Source organism: Propithecus coquereli, unplaced genomic scaffold (assembly GCF_000956105.1).
Source record: "Propithecus coquereli isolate 6110/MARCELLA unplaced genomic scaffold, Pcoq_1.0 Scaffold42, whole genome shotgun sequence".
Taxonomy (NCBI): domain Eukaryota; kingdom Metazoa; phylum Chordata; class Mammalia; order Primates; family Indriidae; genus Propithecus; species Propithecus coquereli.
In genome coordinates this window covers 52,694-67,579 of record NW_012149952.1, presented here as the reverse complement: position 1 = coordinate 67,579, position 14,886 = coordinate 52,694, and the positions used below count along the sequence as shown (strand labels likewise).

Sequence of the window (14,886 nt, the reverse complement as noted above, 5' to 3'; positions counted from 1 at the left end):
GCATGGCTGGGTTGAGTTAAAACAAGGAGAACAAATGGTCTAGAAGTCTGACTGCAAAAGGGACCCCTAGTTCAATTTGAATAAGCACTTGTGTTAGGGATGCTGCTAACGTTGCTTGCTGAATGGAATAGAGGATCCCTTAGGTCATGTAAAGATTCGGGTTTGACATGATGACTTGACAGATCCAACACTCCCTCAACTGACCTGCACAAGCTACTGACTGTAAAATTGTAATTACAGCATTATCTTGGCAAATGAAATGGGTGGGCATGGGCAGGGAAACATTAAGAGAGGTGAGAGTATCATTATCATGGGGAATCTTGTGTCCACAGTGTGGTCATTGGCTTCTTGTCCTGGTTTGCAGTTTGCGTATCTCTAGTTATGGTATTGGACATTCTGTGAACTTTCTGAGTGGCCCGCACACTAGGCACAAAAGTTGTGCCTGGAAATTTACACTGAGCTGTCCAGCTCTGACTTCTAGGGCTTCAGGAACACAGAAGTTCTTGTTCTTACTGATTCCATGGGAGAAAATTGGATTGGAGGAACTAGAAGAGTTCGGGATCCAGTCTACAGGTAGATAATAAAACCTCGAAAACAATGAACAGAGCTACAGTCGAATAACAGGTGTACTGTAATTTTTATTTTGAAACATAATGTTTCTCTCCGTGGTTATCCATGTATCTACCAGAGGTAATCAGAATAAGACTAATTTGTTTGCAAAATAGGTTTAGTCTCATCACAGTTCGCCTGGTTATTTACATAAGTGCAGCAAGAATAGCAATTGACTACATAGGTTCTTTTTAAATTCATTTTTCTGGAACTTTTGATAAGAAATCTCAGATTAAACTTTTGAAAAAGTCTCAAGACTAGGAAGCCAAACCAAGGCAGACTTCAGACTTTCCATGCTGTACCTATGGGTGCATTCCAGGTACATTCTGAAGCAGGGCATCCCAGTGAAAGCCTTGGTAACTTAACCAATATTTTCAAATGTATCCTTTTACAAAGAGAGCAGATTTGTATGCAAATAGTTCTATTTGTATGCAAATAGTTCTATTACCATAAAAATATTAATACTTCTGAATAGTTTCCCAATTTGGGGGAGGGACCAGGTAGGGAAAAAAAGGAAATGATTCTATATTTGTTCCCGAAGTGTACTTTACCAAATAGCTGTAAGGTGTAAATAGCTTAAAAGAAAAAAGGTTTCCTTAAATCTGGAAAATGAAACATTGAAAGAATGAGCAAAATTCTAAATAAAAAGTCACAGAAACAATGTGCTCATTAGTTCATTTAGTCCCATGTAGTTAACTTTTTTCCCTGCTTGATCTTGGTTAGCAGCTTCAGGAAGCTATCAGTCTCTTCATTAAAGTTTTGGAAATTCCTGCATAGTCCAATGATGTAATCTTAAAGTTATCAGAAACCTGTATTCAAGAACACTTGTCAGAGTCTTTTCCATAAATCTCCTTGAAGAAGAAGTAATTTTGGACTGTAGCTGATTGCAAATGCTTTTAGAAAAGAATCAAAGCAACAATCTGTGAATGACAAAGACTTAAGATGTCTGTGGTTAAAAATCTGATGCAAGTTCATTACGATAATGACACAACCCACAAGGAAATCTGATTATTTCTGTGGCGTATGACATTATGACTGATAACATATTAGATGTCTGGGAATCTCATATAACTTTTGGAACCCTCACATCAATAACATAGCCATAAATATGATAACTTAGAGAAGGTTTAGCATCACATATTTGACAATTCTTCCCATATAATTTAACATATCAAATAAGGTGGCTTCTCAATTTAGTGTTTCTTAATTGGATTATTGAGTTCAGGGTGGAGCCCATTAATGAATAGGTCCATCAAAGTATAGGCTTCTGTATGTTGAAAAAGTTCCCTAGGTAATTCTGATGCATACTCCTGGCTAAAAACCACTGATTTAGGCCCTGGTCCTACATATAATAGTGGGGTCTCCATCTTGGCTACATGTTAGTAGCATGTGGGAAGGTTTAAAAATTATGAATGCCTGGGTCCCACTGCAGACCACTTAAATTGGAAATTGTGGATTGGGCCTGAGCATCAGTTGATCTTTTAAAAAGTTTCCCAGTGATTCACATGTGTAGCCATGTTTCCCAATAGATTTCTCTGTCTTCTTGTGGTATTTATCCTTTTCTATTTTTGTATGATAATTATTTGAACATTATGAATAGGAACTTCTCGGATATTCTCTTTGGCCTTAGGCATTATTTTCCCTGAGGGATATAAAGTTTGTAAATGAAAAACACAGGAATTACTCATCAGCAAAAGATTCTCAGCCACAGGTAGGTTGCATCCTGAGTGTCAGGGTCACAGTTTATGCTACAGTCTTTGTCCTCCCTGAGATCAGTGTTGTTTGTTGTGATGAAGGTGTGGGTAACTTCCCACTGCAGACAGTGGAGGGGAGATTGCCCTTTTTGGAATGGTTTTAGGCATAGCCTTAGGACTAAGAATTATATGTGCGTATGGGGTGGAGGGGCAGGGCTCGTAGGGAGACAGATCTAAGTAGGATGGAGGCTTATACTAGGGCATAGTGGTAAAGAAGTAAGAAGGATAAGTAAAGAGAAGAAATTTGAACCTATCGAATAGGCCAGAGTAGGCCACTTCGGACTCTTGAGTAGGAGAGTGAGCTAGTTTTCAAGAAGGTAGTGAGGCAGCGGTGTGCAAGGAGGATTCAGAGAGACGGGAGACAGGAAGTCATGCAGTGCTGGGAGCAGTTGTTGAGGGCCTGGGTTAGTTAGATTTATGGAAGTGGAGAGAACGACATAAGTGGGAGATGTTACAAAAGCATTGAGAGGCTCTGACAATGTGCTGAATGTGGGGAACAAATGAGCAGGGCCTGGGGAATAACCATGTCCAGGAGAAGGTGGGGTTCAGGGACCATGAAGACCAGGGAAGAAGAGACCTGCAGGAATTAGTGCTGAGAAACAGGATTTCAGGGGGAGGAGGAGGAGCTCCAGGCCCAGGGATAGGTGAAGAACTTCTTTCCCTCTCCAGAGCATGGCAGTTAGCCTGGCAGAAACCTAACAGAGAAAAGGCCATCATACCCACCATTCTTTTTGAAGTACAGAAAATACACCAGGGCTGCTATCAGTGCCACCACAGCCAGGACTCCAATCACAATGCCAACAATGGCTCCAACGGACAGGCCCGGAGAATTTCCTTGTGATGAACCACCTGCATGGGAAGAAAAGAGGAGGAATGAAGGTGGAATTGTTTTACAGTGGGGGTGCCCCGGAAAACAACTCTCAGCATGAAGTAGTCTCTACTTGTTCCTTCAAGCAATACTTTTGTGTGTGTGTGGAAATGGTCCTGGGAGGTGATTAGGCAACCATATCCTTGCAATTATTTTTCCCTCTCACTGTGTATCTAGGTTGGTGATCAGCCTGTGTTCAATCTCAGATTGCCACTCAATTGCACTCAGATTGAGTGCAATTTCTGCACTCAGATATTTTTGAAGGCTTTGAAATATGAGAAAGGTTCATTGCAATTTTTGTATGTTATTACAACTTTTCATCTCTTTGTGGTTGCATCTTTTTCTCAGGATCCAAGAGCCATGAATACGAGTCTGTCAGGTCTCTATCACAGGGACTGAGTTGACAGAAGGGCCAGGCCAGTATCCTCTGGGTTCACCACCTCCTTTGCACAGAGACCTCACTTCCCAGGGGCTCCCAGCACGGGTATGAAGGCAAGCCCAGTTCTGCCAGGCTCTGGTTTCCTCTGATGGGTGACTGGCTTGAGGACTCCCCATCAGCCTTCCAAAAACTCCCTTAGAACTGCACTGCAGCCTAAAACTCCCTTCTCTTTCTCCCTCACAGGCATCAGATCTGCAGTGTGGTCTGAGGGCTCTCCCAGGCTCCTCCCACTCCTGCCACACCCTCCCTCACAGGCATTTTCCCCAATAAATTATCCTCTGTGTGTGTGTAATCCCACTATGTCTCTATCTCAGTGGATGAAAATGAATGTACCAGGCTTGAGACTGCACTTAGCTCCTTTTTTCCCCTTCCATATTTAGTCAGTAACCATGTCCCAGTGGCTTTTTTTTCTGTAATGTCCCCCCATTCATACACACACACACACACACACACACACACACACAGAAAATATGTTTTGTTTCTGTTTTTTCTTTATTTTTGTTATAACAATTTGGGGCTTAGCCTTTAGCCGTCAATTCAAGGCTGACAATTAATGCTAATGTTAGCTACTGTTGTGGGGTACTTACTGTGTGCTAGGCCCTATGCTAAGCCCACTATGTGTATCTCATTATCTCATGTGCAATAACTGTGTTAGAGATATATTATTTCCATTTTGCAAATGAAAAAAACAAAGGCTTACAGTGGTGAAAAAACTTACCCAAAGTCATATGGCTGGTGAAAGGTGGATCTGGGATTTGACTCCAGGACTACCTGACTTCGAGGCTAATGATAATAGCAGTAATAATAGCAGCTAACATTTATAGAACGTTTCATCTGTGTGGCATTTTGCTAAAGGTTTAATTGACTATTAATGTTTAAATCTTTAAAACAATACTATGAAACAGGTACTCTTATTGCAATTTTTGGTTGAGGAATTTGACGCTCAGAGAAGTTAAGACTCTTGCGAAAGAAATTTATAACTGTAAACACATTTAAAAAGAAGAAAGATCCAAACCAACAGCTAGCTTTACAATGTAAGGTGAGAGAATAAGAACAGGCTGAGTGCCGTGGCTCACACTTGCAATCCCAGCACTCTGGGAGACGGAGGTGGGAGGATTACTTGTGTTCAGGAGTTCTATACAAGCCTCAATGAGAGTGAGACCCCATTTCTACTAAAAACAGAAAAATTAGGGGGGTGTTGTGGCTTGTGCCTGTAGTCACAGCCACTAGGAAGGCTGAGGCAGGAGGATGACTTGAGGTCAGGAGTTTGAGGTTGCAATGAGCTATGATGACGCCACTGCACTCTACCCAGGGTGACAGAGTGAGAATCTGTCCCCCAACCCCCCGCAAAAAAGTGCAAACTAAACTCAAAGATAGCAGATGAAGGAAATAATAAAGATTAGAGTGGAAAAGAGAAAAACGATAGAGAAAATCGAGAAAACGAAAACTTGGTTCTTCAAAAAAGATTGACAGTCTTTAACTAGATTGACTAAGGAAAAAAATAGAGAAGATTCAGATCACAAAAATCAGAAACGAAAGTGGAGACACTATGAAATCTACAGAAATAATAAAGATTACTAGAGTACTAGAAATAATTTTTGCCATCAAATGGGATAACTAGATGAAATGAAGAAATTCCTAGAAACACAAACTCTACCATGATGGAATCATGAAGAAACAGAAAATCTGAATAAATCTATAACTAGCAAGGAGATTACATCAATGAGAGCATTTGACAAAATTCAACATTCTTTCCTAGTAAAAACACACTAAGTATAAATAGAAGGAAACTACCTCAACATAATGAAGGCAACATATGAAAAGTCCGAAGCCAACATCATATACTCAATGGTGAAAGACTGACAGCTTTTCCTTTACAATAGGAACAAGACAAGGATGCCTGCTTTTGACACTTCTATTCAACATAGTATTGGAATCCTTAGCTGGAGAATTAGGCAAGAAAAAACAAGGACATCCAAATTGGAAACAAGAAGTAAAATTATCTCTGTTTGCAGATGTCATAATATTTATGTAGAAAACCCCAACAATTTTTTCAAAAACTGTTAGAACTAATAAACATAATCAATGAACTACAGGATACAAAATCAACATCCAAAAATGAGTTGTATTTCTGTACATTAACACTAAGCAATCTGAAATGAAATTAAGAAAATAGTTGAATTCCCATTAGTATAAAAAATGATGAAGTACTTAGGAGGTGAAGGAATTGTACCCTGAAAACTGGAAAACATTGCCAAAAGCAATTAAAGATGATGTAAATGGATAGAAAGATATTTTATTTTCATGGGTTGGAAGACTTATTATTTGGATGACAATACCACCCAAAGTGATCTACAGAGTCAATGCAATCCCTGTCAGAATCCCAGGGACACTTTTTGCAGAAATAGAAAAATGTATACTAAAATTCATATGGAATCTCAGGGACTCTAGTAATCAAAACAGTCTTGAAAAGGGAGAGTATAGCTGGAGGACTCAACCCTGATTTCAAAATTTACTACAAAGCCAAATCAATACAGTTTGGTACAGACATAGAAACCAATGGAAAAGAATAGAAAGCCCAGAAGTAAATGCTAGTATGTATGGCTAAATGATTTTTGACAAGGGTACCAAGACTATTCAATGGGGAAAGGATAGTCTTTTCAACAAGTGATTTTGGGAAAACTGAGTATACATGCAAAAAGATGAGTTGAATCTTTACCTACAGCAATACAAAAATAAACTCAAGAAGGATCAAAGACTTAAATGTAAGAGCTAAAACTATACAACTCTTAGAAGAAAACATCGGGTAAAAGCTTCATGACATTGGATTTGGCAGTGATTCCTTGGCTATGACACCAAAAGCATAGGCAGTGAAAGAAAAAGTAGATAAATTGCACTTCATGAAGACTAGAAATGTTTGTATGTGAAAGGACACTAGCAACAAAGTGAACAGGCAACCCAAGGAATGGGAAAAATATTTGCAAATCATATATCTGATAGGGGAGAAATTTCCAGAATATATAAAGAACTATTAGAGCTCAATAACAACAAAAATCCAATTAAAAATGGGCAAAGGAGTAAAACAGACATTTCTTCAAGGAAGATATACAAATGGCCAATAAAAACATGAAAAGATGCTCAACACCGCTAACACTTAGGGAGATGCAAATCAAAATCACAATGATATATGACTTCACATACTTTAGGATGGCTTCGATAAAAAAAAGAAAACTCAAACAAGTGTTTTCGAGGAGGTGGGAAAATTGGAACTCTTAGGCATTGCCAGTGGGAATGTGAAATAGTCCAGCCACTGTGGAAAATGGTATGGCAATTCCTCAAAAAATTAAACAAAGAATTACCATGTGATCCAGCAATTCCAGTTCTGGCCAAATACTCAAAAGAATCAAAAGTAAGAATTCAAACAGATATTTCCACACCCATGTTCACACCCATGTACTCACAATAGACAAATTGTGCAAACAACTCAAAAGTCCATCAAAAGATAAGTGGATAGGCAAAATGAGGTATATCCATACAATGGAATGTTATGCAGTCTGAACAAGGAACACCATTGTGATACGCACTACAACAGGGTTGAACTTTGAAGACGTCATGCTAAGCAAAATAAGACTGACTCGAAAGGACAAATACTGTATGATTCCCTTTATGAGGTACTTGGAATAGTTGACTACATATAGAAAGGAAGTATTAATAGAATGGTGGGCCTGGGACTCTGGGGACATGGAGTAGAGAATTACCTTTAGTGGGCACAGAGGTTCAATATGGTAAGATGAAAAAGTTCTGGAAATGGATAGCGGTGACAGTTGTTCAACACTATAAATGTACTTAATAGCACAGAACCTTCCACTTAAAATGGTTACAATGGTAAATCATGTTATGTATATTTCACCACTATATATACTATATAGTGGCTGGTACCTTCACCCTCTCTGTAAACACCTGTCCACCTGGATGAAGTCACAGCACAGCTGGTAACCAGGCGAGCCGGAAGCAGAGCAGGGAGCAGAGCTCCGAGATGCTCATCCCTCCTCCAGGGGGGTTTTATCTTCTCATTTGGGGAAAAATAATGTGAGCCTATGTTAAAACCTCCTATGTTCCTTGGAGCTCATGGGGTAGGTAAAAGAAAAGAAAAATGTGGCAGAAAGGGACATGTTGGTGACAGAGAGAAGCCACTTGTCCTTGAGGACCCTTCCTCCTCTCCTCTCGGTGAAGCCCCTCCCACTAGATGGGGCTCTCTAGGGCTGAGGGAACCCCCTCCCCACACTCCAGGCTGGACCCAAGGTCAGGTGTGCGAAATCAGAGAAGCCAGGGGAGGAGACAGTCTGCAGAGACGAGTGGGAGGGCTCAGGGGGAAGCTGGGACTTGTTTGTGCCCAGGACTCAGGCTGGGAAAGAAAACTTCTTTATGGCCCTTCTCTGAACACCACGCATAGTCCATGCCAAAACTTAATGCCAACCCTCCAGGGATTCACTTACTGGAAAGTACGAGAATCTTGACTGTGATAGTCTTCACTGTGGTCCTTTTGTGGCCAGTGGCAGAGTTGTGGGCCACACAGGCATAGGATCCGCTGTTATTCACAGTGACGTTGGGGATGAAGAGCTCTTGTGTGGTTTGCTGGAGACTCCCATTGATAAGCCAGGAATACTGTGCAGCAGGGTTAGAGGCCGCGTGGCAGGAGAGGTTGAGGTTTGCACCTGGTTGGTAATAGGAGTCTGAGGGGGAAATAGTGGGGACGTCGGGGCCATCTGGACAAAGAATAAAGCCACATGTGATGTCATCAGAGGAAAGGGGAAGCTTCTGGTTTGTAGAAGGGCTACACAATCTTGTTTAAAAAGTTACAACCTGGCCAGGTGTCGCAGGTCACACCTGTAATCCTAGTGCTTTTGGAGGCTAAGGTGGGAGGCCAGGAGTTCAAGACCAGCCTGGGCAAGATAGTGACACTGGTATCTACAGGAAACTAAAAATACTAACTGGACTTGGATGTGTGTCCCTGTAGTTCTAGCTGCAGACAGGCCTCCTGTGACTCTGATCTTCAGTCATGTTTTGTGTGACTCTAAATCAATGACTCTGTTGCCCCGTGCCTCAGTTTCCCCTCAGTAAAATAGGATACATGGTAAATGGTCTCTGGCTTACCTTGTCTGTCAATTAACCTTAAAATATTCACAATCACCTGCTCCTGAGGCAGCAGGATTGCTAGAGCCCAGGAGTTTGAGGTTACAATGAGCTATGATCCCACCAGTGCACTTCTGCCTGGGCAACAGAGTGAGACCCTGTCTCCTAAAAACAAACAAACAAACAAAAAACCCAAACTCCTAACTATAACCCGTGTCTGAGACATTGAGACACTGACCTGTTTCTCTTGTCACAGGTTGTTGACCATGAGCATCTCAAGACAGGAGCAGCCCCTCCCTCCTATTCTTGGTCAAGGCTGGGCCTGCCCGGGTTTGCCTGGGGCAGGAAGTCTTGGCCAGCCTGGGTGTCGAGGGGTGAGGGTCTGTGTACTTGGACCCGAGAGGAACTGAATGGCCTGGTCTCTGGCTGTGTGAATTTGGGCTGCAACCTGGGCTGTGGAGGAACAGAAAATACTCACAGAGCACATTCAGGGTGACTGGGTCACTGCAGCTGGCACTCACTGGGTTCCAGTTTCCACACTGATAGGGTCCTGTGTCATTCCTTGAGATATTGAGTAAAATGAGGGTCCTGTTGTCCGGGGACATCACTACCCTGTCATTGTCTTTGAGCCTGTGACCGTTTATCCACCACAGGTAGGTTGTGTCCTGAGTCTCAGGTTCGCAGGTTAAGGCTACAGAGTCCTCATCCTCCACGGGGCTGGAGTTGTTGCTTGCGACGGAGGGTTTGGGTAACTCGGCTGCGCAGATAACAGAGAGAAGGTTGCCCTGTGTGGTACCTTTGATTCCCCTAAAGTCATCTTGGCATCTCACCTCTCAGCCAACCTGAGTGATTAAAAGACAAGGCAGGTGCGTGTGTCACAAGACAGATGCATGACGATCTGAGGGCTCAGAGAACGTGAGGCCCCCTGCTCTGTGTCTGGGAGATGCACAGACTTTCTCAGTTGAGCAGCAGCATGGGGTGGTGGACAGACACAGGACCTGGAGCCAGAGTGCCCCTCCACCCCGACCCTGGCGCCTCTCCTGGTCCTTCCCTGACTGCCTGAGTGACCTTGTGGTTCTCACCTGGAATGTGCGGACGTTAGGTCCCTTCTAGCTTCGTAGTCCTACTTTGGCCCCCTAGGTGTGTTTCTCTGAGGCTGTCCTCAGATATCCCAGAGACGGGTACTGATGGGACTTCCCATTGTCCTTAGACCCTGAGGGTACTGGGCAGCCTGGCCTGGGACTGGGTGTTTGAGCACAAATAACTCAGGGAGAGCAGGAGGCAGCCTGGAGATCAGCTCAGCAGTCAGGCTATGGGGCCACAGGTGGGGGCAGTTTTTCCCAGCTGCTTGATGGCGAATCACATGAGCCAGTGACTCCTAAAAGGTAGAGTGGAGTCCAAGGAATGATCTAGAAAAGAGTGAGGGAACAGGTAGGAGCTGGTGGTTTGGAGCAGAACCATGTTCCCTGCCCTTGGTCCTTAATGTCCCTTGTCCCCCTGCAGAGGGCAGGTGAGGACTGTGTGTGGATCATTCGGGAAACACATGTGGACGTTTGCAAACGCAGACCTGACTGGTGCAAAGGGGGGAGCACGAACGTGCTGGAATCTGGACTCATGGACCTCGTATGATGGGCAGACGGGATAGGAATAGGAGACGTTAAGTTTCTTCCATGTCTGAAAAGTATTATTAATACTCAGGATCTAAGACCAATTGCTGAGAGGAATATTTCTGTAGAGAGCACGACGAGGTCTTGGACCAAGCTCTGAAGTCCAGCAGGTCACATTACGCTCAAAGGAAGATGCTGAAGTCGGTTTGGAATCAGTGACTCCCTGGGTAGAGAGAGACAGGCGAGTGCCGTTAGGAGGACAGAACTGGTCAGAGGGAAGTCTGAGGTGTCTCAACAGTAATAAGAAGAGAAAGATACCAAATTAGAAGAAGTGATGTGTGTGATGGTAATAAATTTAGAAAGACCTCCACGTCCCTAATTCCCATGGAGAGTTAGGCAAAATGTGGAGGAGCCCCACAAGGCATGTGAAATGCTTTCTTCCTTTCTCTTGACCTCAGGAAACACAACTAGGGTTTGGTCAAATTTGTGCAAACTGAGCAGATTCTAAGTGAGACACCCTGGCTCGTGCATCTCACCATCTCAGGGACCCCACCTTCTGGTATCGGTGTCATCATGCGGGACACAGGTGCCTGTGGAGCAGGCTGTCACCCCTCAGACAGCACCGGTCTAGCCAGCTCCACCTGGGAAGGTCCGAGGAACCATGGAGAACATGAGCCCCACGCCAGGACGAGGCTGCAGTCAGGAATCAGTCAGTGAAATGAGCCTGTGGCTTTGGGGGTTGCAGACCTGTCTTTCTCCTCTGACCCCTGGTGATTCAGGCTTGAGAGTAGATGGAGGGTCACCCATCTTTGTCCCATGGCCTGTCGCCCGGCCTGTCCCACTTTTTGGCCTCACAGAAGGAAAGAGCCTTGGGTGGGGACATAGTGGATGGTTGTTCTCCTGGTGACCTGGGGACATTGGCTTGTGATGGAGCCTGGCAGGGGCAGCTGCTCTGACTGATTTCTGTGCCTTTACTATTGCCTGGGAGGTGGGTCTGTCCACAGGGTTAGCAGGAAGGGACGAGGACAGGCAGCTGTTGTCAGTGGGAGTGTCAGGGGAAGGCTTAAGGGTGGAGGAAGCTGTGCAGGGTAGACGCAGGCTGGAATGAAGGGGGAGGAAGATGAGGGATATGGAGGAGCAGAAAGAGCCAGACATGCCATGGCAGTGAGCACGGAGGTTGCGGGGACTTCAGAGACCCCAGGAGCAGGACCAGGGAGCCCTGAAACCCCCCACAGCTGGGAAGCCCCAAAGTCACATGAGACGGGTTCCTGGTGGCTTTGGGGCAGGGGTCAGAGGGATGGAGCTCGGGTCTCAGCCCCTGAGGGACAGGGAACAGGCGCGGTAAGAACCTCCTAGTGTTCTGCGTCCAGGATCCAGTCTCCGAAGAGGTCATGGATCATTCACTCATTCATTCATTCCTTCCCTCCCTCCTTCATCAGAGAACTACTGAGAGTATGTCACATGTCGGACCCTGTGCTGGTGCAGGGTGTGAGTGGGGAGAGAGAAAGCCACATCCTTTCCTGTCCCCTCTGTGGGAGTGACACGGACACACCAGGAAACACCTGGTTTAGAGTCCAGGGAGGGGGGTGTGGCTGAGGGGGAGGCCTGGGCATTCCTGACACTGACTCTGCTTGTTGAGGCAGGTGGTTCAGTTCTAGAGTGAAACTGACTAATTCTCCATTTGCTCCTCACTCCCCAGACCGGAATCTCCCCCTCTGAGCTGCCGATGCAGCTGAACCCAGCACTGGCGTTGGGGTCCCCGGATGCCTAATAAGGCCCCTGGAGTTGAGGGAGGTTGAGGCTGCGCTGCAGACAGGCCTCCTGTGACTCTGATCTTCAGTCATGTTTTGTGTGACTCTAATTCAGTGACTCTGTTGCGCCGTGCCTCAGTTTCCCCTCAGTAAAATAGGATACATGGTAAACGGTCTCTGCCTTATCTTGTCTGTCAATTAACCTTAAAATATTCACGATTAGCTGACCTACAGCTTCGTACAGAGGAGCTGCCCAAATAAACAGCATCGATTGTTGCTGCATCCATGAGAGTCCCGCGGCCTGATCCCTGGTGGACAGGCGGCTTCCAGGAGCGTCCTCTGTCCTCTGTCCCTCCCCCTGGAGACAGTGGCTTCCCTGAAGTCTCTTAAGTCCCCCAGGGCAGTGAGCTGGTGGCCTGAGGAAAGTGTCCGTCTATGCCACCCACACTGAGTCTCAGGTGACTTTCTGGGCATGGTGATTGCCCAGATGAGGCTGTGGGGTCAGGCCCTGGCTGGTGACCAGCTTCTGGAACCTCAGTCCTCAGGCAGCTGGGAGATCGTGGCTCCCAGTCAGCCCTGCTCAGGTGGCCGAACCCAACCTTGACCACGGGCTCCCCAGGGTCACCTGGACTCAGGAGCCCTGGGTGTGAGCTTCTTTGTGAGGATCCCAGGGGGCCCCTCAGGCCAGGCCCTGACTGTATCCTACAGGGTTTTTGTAAGGTCATGTTCATGTGAAGGGCACAGGGGCTGGTCTGAGACTGATCTGCCCCTGCCGAGTTACCTGTCACACTGGTCCTTCCTCTGCAGGCAGTGTCTACAGGGTCTGGACGTAGGAAAAGCATCTGATATTCTGACATTTGTCCCTCACTGTGTCTCCTGTACTAAGAGCTCAAACCCCAACATGGGACATAATGCAGAGGGGGAAGTAGGGACAGTCCAGGCCTGACCACCTCGTGTGTGTGAAGTAGAACTAACCCCCCAACACCCAAAGGTCACAGAGGGATCACTCACGGTACACGTGGAACTGTCCAGTTACTGCTTTACTTAGAGGATTTTTGCTTATAAGGTGTAGGGTGTAGTATCCTTTGTCCTCCTGGGTGACATTGTGGAACAGCAGGGATCCATTGGAGTATATTGTCTCTCGATCAGTGTGTTCAGGCCCAATCAAAATAGTTGTAGCATTTATCATATACGTTAGTATTGTGCGGTTGCGGTCTGTCTGATGCCCTTTGTACCACCTGTAGCCTATAGTATCCTGCGGCATATTGTGGACGAGTAGAAGAACGTCCTTCCCCTCCACAACACTGAGCGGCACAGATTCCATAGTGACTTGGCCAGTGGCGGGTGGGTTCCAGGAGGTTAAAAGTGAGACTAGGAGGAAGGAGAGAGAATCAATCCGTATTGGGACCTTGGAATTGGGATTGAAAGATGGTCCCTGGATCCTGAGCAGGTCTCTTCACCCTCAGCCTTGAGGAGTGTGTGTGTGTGTGAGTGTGTGAGTGTATGCGTGTGTGTGTGTGTGAGTGTGTGAGTGTGTGTGTGTGTGTGTGAGTGTGTGTGTGTGTGCTCTGGGTCAAGGTCAGCAGTGTGACCACCATCACTCCAGCGCCTCTGGACTGGCCATGCCCCTGCTTGGAGTCCTCTTCCCAGGTGTCTGCAGGGCTCTCCCCCCACTGCCCTCAGATCCCTGCTCACACTCAGGAGCATCTTTGGGAGGGACCTTCCCTGGCCACCTCCTCTAGGGACTCTGGGTCTTCCCTTCCTGACCTTTCCCTGCCTGTTCCCTCTGTGGCTCTTGTCCACAGTTGACCTCACATTCGAGATCTCTCTGCTTGTCTGTCTTCCTCCCGCTAGGACGTGAGCTCTGTGAGGACAGGGACGTGTCTGACCTTTGTTGTGCCCCAGAGCCTGGGACAGGCTGCGGACACCTGCGGGTGAGTGAATGAGCGTTCCCAGGGCCCTCCACGTCCTGGTGTTTATTTTACAGTGAACATAAGATAGTATCTGACTTTGGGGGAAAGGGCCATGTTTAGTGCCCCTAGTTATGTTTACTTGAAGTGTCACCCTGATATTGTTATTACCATTTTCAAAATGTAGTGACTATTGATGATTAACCTGGAGAACACAGAGCAATTGAGACTGTTCTGCACCTTTCCAATTCCAGTTCAATGTGACCTTCAGGTTGTGACCTCCTCTTCCGCTTTGGTGTCCCCTCCCCTCTTCAGGCTCCAATTGAAGTCCTCTGTCCCTCTCAGAGCACTGTCCTCCCCAGGAGACCCAGCCAGTGTCTGTGCTCCCTCCTTGCACCGATCCCCAGGGCATTGTCCCTCTCACCTGTGAGCAGGAGCCCCTGCCAGGGGATGCGTCCTCTATGCGGGGGGGCTGTGGGGGGCTCCATGGTCTCTGCCGCCTGTTCTGTCCTCTGTGCAGAAGAGCTTTGGCTCCGGGAATGCTTTTGAGCACGACTGGTCTGACCTGTCAGCTCTGCTGTCCTTCCTCCCTCTGTGCTGAGCCTCCTCCTGGGGCAGGAGCACTTCCCAGGGTCATGGGGCTGGGGCGGGGTCTGAGCCCAGGAAGCCTCCTTGACCCCTCCCCTCTCAGTCCTGCTTCCCTTGTCCATCCTTCCCCTTTCCCTCTGTCCACATTTCACGCCCCTGAAAACTCCTGAGGCCTTTTCCTTTTTCAGCAAGGATTCTGTCACCCCAACCTACCCACCACATATACA

General features: G+C 46.3%; 1 protein-coding gene across 1 annotated transcript; it reads right to left on the bottom strand.

Annotated features, from left to right (window-relative positions):
- Window positions 1-2,908: 2,908 nt before the first annotated feature.
- LOC105817503 (carcinoembryonic antigen-related cell adhesion molecule 8-like) lies at window positions 2,909-14,559 on the bottom strand. The gene is made up of 6 exons (XM_012653213.1): window positions 14,496-14,559; window positions 13,173-13,532; window positions 9,282-9,560; window positions 8,167-8,436; window positions 3,087-3,212; window positions 2,909-2,940 (listed from the first exon to the last, which is right to left on the bottom strand). Exons 1-6 carry the CDS (start codon window positions 14,557-14,559, stop codon window positions 2,909-2,911), a joined length of 1,131 nt encoding a protein of 376 aa, XP_012508667.1.
- Between the last annotated feature and the right edge of the window lie 327 nt (window positions 14,560-14,886).